Source organism: Sphaeramia orbicularis, chromosome 16 (genome assembly GCF_902148855.1).
Source record: "Sphaeramia orbicularis chromosome 16, fSphaOr1.1, whole genome shotgun sequence".
NCBI classification, from domain to species: Eukaryota; Metazoa; Chordata; class Actinopteri; order Kurtiformes; family Apogonidae; genus Sphaeramia; species Sphaeramia orbicularis.
This window is the reverse complement of record NC_043972.1, coordinates 42,584,824-42,590,958: the sequence shown is the minus strand read 5'-3', so window position 1 is coordinate 42,590,958 and position 6,135 is coordinate 42,584,824. Positions and strand designations below refer to the sequence as shown.

At 33.7% G+C, this 6,135-nt stretch overlaps 1 protein-coding gene across 1 annotated transcript in view; it reads left to right on the top strand.

Moving 5' to 3' along the window:
* The first annotated feature begins 1,299 nt into the window (after positions 1–1,299).
* The window catches only part of ifnlr1 (interferon lambda receptor 1), a 29,345-nt gene continuing 24,509 nt past the window's right edge, over positions 1,300–6,135 (top strand). The window contains exon 1 of the mRNA XM_030156979.1: positions 1,300–1,610. Coding sequence (XP_030012839.1) covers positions 1,556–1,610 — 55 coding nt within the window. The 5' untranslated portion in view covers positions 1,300–1,555. The remainder of the gene's footprint in view (positions 1,611–6,135) is intronic.

The window sequence follows — 6,135 nt, the reverse complement described above, 5'->3', positions numbered from 1 at the left end:
CCGTTTGTGTCTATGTCTGTAACATTACTTGCAGTCAGCGTTACTTTTATCACCGTCATTTATTTTGAAAAATCTCCACACTCTTCACACATTATTCCACCGCCACATACCTGCTGCACTGAACTGTGAATGTCACACAGCCGTAAGTGGTATCGGTGCATTTGTATCGGATTACTTTTACGAGTATGAGTACACACACTGAGTATCGGAGCCGATGCCCGATACTGGTATCGGTATCGGAGCATCCCTATATGGAAGTGTCGCTACTCGAAGACTGTGGTTCAGAGGCTCCGTAGTTACCGTGGAAACACCGTCATCTTCTACAACATTGATTCACCAGTAAAACCCATGGAGTTGGATCAATGACAGTGGATTCACACTCTTGGTTTATGTTCAGTTAATGATAGATTTAACAGAAAAAGTCACGTTTTCTTCAGTTTTCTCTGTATTTGATATAATAACCCTCAACTTTAATATGAGCTTTCATGAACATCAACATTCACTGTATATAAAAGATTATTATTCTAGTTTCTGTCGTCGAGTTCAAGACAGGTAGATTTGTACTCTGTTTATGTTTCTTTTTATATTTCTTGTATTTTTTACTCTACTTATCTTATATATTTTTCATCTTGTAACTCTTTTCCAATGCTGCTTTAATACTCTACTGTTGTAACGCTGCAATTTCCCTGCTGTGGTACAAATAAAGGTTTTCTTATCTTATCTTATCTTATCTTAGCTTATTTTATCTTATCTTATGATCAGTGAGATAAATTCAGGAAAATATCTGATTTTCACTGGAAAAAAACACAAAATACAGAGGATATTATTATAAGAAATGTTGATAAATCTCTTAAGAAAGGTTAAATATAGAGAAAAACTCCTTTGGGAAGTGACATAAAAGTAGCTCTGGGTCTTTATGGGTTAAATATCAACTGTCAGGATTGGGCCATCGATAACATACCCATTCATAATTTTTTTTTTCTTTTATTTAATTCAGTTGTTCAGTATTTCCCTTTGGGCTGTGGCTGTGGCTGAGCTTCACGTGCCATCCCGCCTCCACAACAATGTTCTTTCACTTTCTTTTAGAGTTTACCATAAACTGTTGAGATCCGCATAAACCTGAAAGACCAGTTAAAGTCTGAGTGAAGGTGGAAAAAGACGGGAAGGAAAAGAGAGGATGAGGGAAGTCAAGTGTAGAGAGAGAGAGAGAGAGAGAGAGAGAGCATGTAAGTGGGCGGTACATACAGTAAGCAGAAAAACAGGAACAAAGTGATAACAAATGCCAAAGTACACCTGCACACCTGGGTAATGCCGCTCCTTTCTCAGGACGTCAGAGATGGTTGGACAGGACCGGCAAGAAGATGTACCGAAATCTGATAGACATTTAACACCTTCAACTATGCTAACCTGATTTCTCTGGCTTTTTTCTTTTTTTTTTTTTTTTTTTTATGGAATTATTTTTTTCTTTGTCATTGTTGTGATTATTTAATACTTAAACTGCAGCATCTATGTAACAGGAGTGTAATATTTTTTGTGGCCTACATACACAACAAAGATGAAGTCTATGAGCGTCCTCCTCCTCTTCATTTGTCCATTTTCCGTCTGTTGTGGTGAGTAAAAAGTTTTCATTTACCATTTTCTATCACTCATAGAAAGACATTAAATGGACTATTTTTTTTCTCAAATGGGAACATTAAATAATAAACTCAGCATTATTGAATGGAATGTGAATTGTTCTAAATAAACAAGAGTCCCAGAATACAATTGAAAAAAAAAAAAAGTAATTTAATTTTAAAGTTACATTACATTATCGTACGCCTTAAAATTGCAGTGTGTCATTTTCCGACCCTAGTCTTTCATATCTTTAGCGAACTACTCATATTAAAGCTTTAGGCTCATAAACATCTGTGTATTAATATTGACATATGAAAATTCCATCTGTAAACTGGAGTTGTTTGAGATCATAAAAGTTCTAAGAGTTGACTGTTCTGCTGATGAAAGGTGTTCTGTCCTTCTGTTAGCTGCTAAGGAGATGACACTTATACCTGTGTTCATGTTACATGGTGTGACACAAAGTCTGGCCTGAAGTCGAGACGTAAGCTCGTAAATATTAAAGGCCTAAAACTGTTAACATACCATAATATTAACAGTGCTGCTCCATGTAAAACCTATAAAGGCTCCAGTTAACCTCTATTCATTAGTGCTTAATTTGTTGGATATTTAGGGTGAGAAAATAATTTTAATCCTTTATAGGGCACACAGAAATAGTTTGAAATTTTTAAACTTGGAAAAGATTAGGTTTTCTGTTCGTGGACAAATTAACCTTTTCATGCATGAATTACGAGAACATTAATGAAGATTTTTTTTTTTTTTTGTGTGAGTATTTTTATTCGTTTTTACGCATGAAAAAAAGAAAAAAAATCATGAACCTATTTTTCATGGAATGACAAAAATGTCCACTCAGCTGGACATCATTCGTTCAATTTTAGAAGCAAAGAAATGGATATACAGTGTAAAAATTATGAAATAAAAGCAGGTTTAATGCTGCTATTCTGATGTTTTCTCATATTTTAACAGCTTTTTTGTTAAAAAAAAAAAAAAAAAAAAAAAAAAAAACTATTAATTACAGTCTAATAATAATTAGAATTTTTTTTTTTTTTTTTTTTTTTTTTTACAGTCAAACGTGTAACTGCATATCAGGTTTATCGAGAACAGCAAACTTACAGTAATGGTATGAATTACAGTGTATGGGATGATGCGTAAGTGTTCTCTGTGTTGGCTGATATGGAACTAAAACGACAAAATCCATAAATGTACAAGAGAATACCTTTGAACAGCTGTCCACTGTAGTGACTACTATGCATGAAAGGGTTAATTAGTTTTTATCAACAATGGAATTCTTTTTTCTCTACTGTCAACATGAGTGTCCTGCTGTCTCCTAATTTCCAGAATTAGAGAAATTTGTCGTTAGTATACATTATATTAACACTCAGTCAGCCCTGAGCATTGTAAAGAGGAGTTGATAATATTATTTATTTTGTTGTTATTGTTTTGTTGTTATTGTTGTGTGTTTTTTTCTGTCTTTGTTGTGTTTAATAGGTCTATAGGTTTGTTGTATAATTTTTTTTTTTTTTTTTTTTTTTTTTTTTTTTTTTTTTAGTATTGTGTTTGTGTGGTCCCTTATGTCTAAGTGCATGTTTACATAAATTGTAATTCAAAATAAAATAAAATAGAAAAAGAAAAACTCTGAAATTAAACATTTAAACCTTACTATGCTATTGGAGGATATAACAAGACTTTATTACTTTTATGAAATGTATTGTCATGTAGAAAATCAAGGTCAATGAAGTTACCATATTTGGTTACTTGCCCGTAAGTGGGCAAAAAATAAATAAATAAAAATCCAAGAAAAACACATGTAAGGTGAAAGGAACATGTATTTTAGAACATTAGACCAACATAAGTGCAGATCCATCCACATTCTCCCTTTGAACATCATTCCTTACATTAGTACCATTACTTCATGGTACCTAACAAATCAGGTACACCCACTGTTCATGCAGAGGTGGACCTTACAGATCTTGTATAGACCACATTGGACCTGAGATTGTTGACTCCCTGTATCCACTGGAACTGTGTCTTGTAATGTGCATGGAAATGATCAATAATAGTCACCTGCTCGATAAAGGGTTAAGCAATCTGTATTACATGATCTGTAGATCACCAGTGTTGTGCAAGGTACTTCCAAACTGTAACCCATGACAGATTAATTGTTTCTGTTATTTAAAAGTAATTCCTTACCTTACAATATTACTGTCTCAGAATTGTAATGCATTACATGACTCCCGTATTACTTTTGAGTTACTTTCACCAAAATAACAAAAGAAGTAGAACTTAACATTCTAAAATTACAAAATGTACTTCAGAGCATTTTACATCAAGTAGAGCAGTGTTTTTCAACCTTGGGGTCGGAACCCTATGTAGGGTCACCCAGAATTCAAATGGGGTTGCCTGAAATTTCCAGCAATTCATACAAATTTTAAAAAAAAAACAAACTTTATTAATAAAAAATATTTGGTGAGTTGACAGAGACAATCCCAATCCATAAAAGACATGACAAACTGAAGCTGAAACTGAAGCACTGTGGTACTGTTTATCTTTCAAATGTTCCTTGTGGTCAGTTTCAGATGCTGCAGCTCTTTCATAATTCATAGTTTGAGTTCTTGTTTGTTCAGTATTAATTGTCAGCCTTGTAAATCCAAGCTGGACTGACTGTACATATCCTGACCAAGGAAAATAAAATTCTCACTTTGTGCAGTAATCTCCACCTGGCTTTTCTGCCTCTGTCCATAATAATATACATTATATAGACTAAATGTGGTCTAAAATTAATGTTTATTTGCAACATAGTGTAGCAAACTAATATGTGATCAAAAACAAATGAATTTTAGCAAAAAAAAAAAAAGTCTCAGTTTTAAATGTCTGGGGTCGCCAGAAATTTGTGGTGTTAAAATGGGGTCACGAGACAAAACAGTTTGGGACCCACTGAAGTAGAGGGTGATGTGGTATAGCATGATGACTGTGGGCTATCTAGGCTATTAACAATATAGTTGATAATATGTAAAGTGAAGGCTCAAGGCAATGCAAGAAAGGATGACAGACAAATATGTGAATGTCTGTTGCTTTGGTTTATCGCTCTCGTCCTCTGTTTTCTCTCTCTTCTCAGTCAATGGAGTGGTTACATTGCCCCGTTCCGAATGTTTTTTTTTTTTTGTTAAATGCTAGTGCTATTTCTTGACATAATTAATTGAATAATTCTTTTGATTTTGTACAACAATTGCATTTGACTGTTAAGTTTTTCCTGTCTTTATCTCGGACATACTCAAAGTAATAACCATATGTACATCTCACAAATGTACCGTCTTCTGCCAGCTCCACCCATTGGCTAACTATGAACAGGAAATAGAACTTTCCTGCTGTTTTTTTTTTTTTTTTTTTTCCAATTCGTTAAGGTCGCACATTGGCCTTGCTTTTTTTTATTTGTTTGTTTTTTATTTAAATTTTATTTTATTTAGTGCTCGACAAAATATTGTGACAGGGGTAACAAAGACAAATAAACAAATAAACAAAAGAGAATTCATGAGACATAGACATTAAGCAAAGCAAAGAAAGGGCTATTTACAAGTGTGTGTGTGTGTGGTTATTTATGTTTTGTTTTTGTTTGTTTTTTTTCGTTTGTGTGGGTTTTGCAAATCCAGATGGAAACAGAAGAGAAAATGAGAACAAAATTGCCAGTCTAGTATGTAAAAGGGTTAGAAAAGGGTTTTAAATAATAGTATAGAAAGAAGCTTAGGGGGAAAAGAAAATACATAAAAATAAAGTACATGAAAAATAAATAAATATTAAAAAATAATGATAATAATAATAAATAAATGAATAAATAAAAAAATAAGCAATTAAATTATGGGCAAAAATTGTGTTATAATGAACATGTATGGAGTAAAATATTATTGAAAATTGATTTGTAATGCCTTACACTAAAGTAATCTGTTACTGTAAAGCAAATTACATTTTCCATAATTATCATTTTCCATACAGTTTTGTAACCTCAGCGTCATAGATCTGATCATTTTGATAATGACTGGCTCAGTTGGTAGAGTGGGTCGTCCAATGGGTCCAAAGGGTCAGTGGTTCGAATCCTGGCTCTGACTGTCCCCATGTCAAGGTGTCCTTGGGCAAGACACTGAACCCTAAATTGCTCCTAGTAGCGCCTTGCATGGCAGCAGCCTTGTGAATGGGTGAAATTGAGGCTTTGCTTTGGGCACCATAAAAGTGTGGAAAAGCTCTATATAAGTACTGACCATTTACCACAATCTGTGTTGGAGAGTCACATTTTATCTTCATTGCCTTCTATGTGTCTGTATTTTCCTGCAAGTTCATTTATAAAGAACAGTGAGAATTCAGGCGGTCTCAGTTAACTATTTATTTACAAAGTAGCAGCTGATAAGTTGTCCAGAGCTCTGGGTCTCTTTATTTCCCTGCAAACAATATACTTTGCCAGTTCGTAAAGTCTGACTCCCTATTTTTCTCCAGACCCAGTATTTTACAGTAGACAATGGTTATCTAGACGTGTAG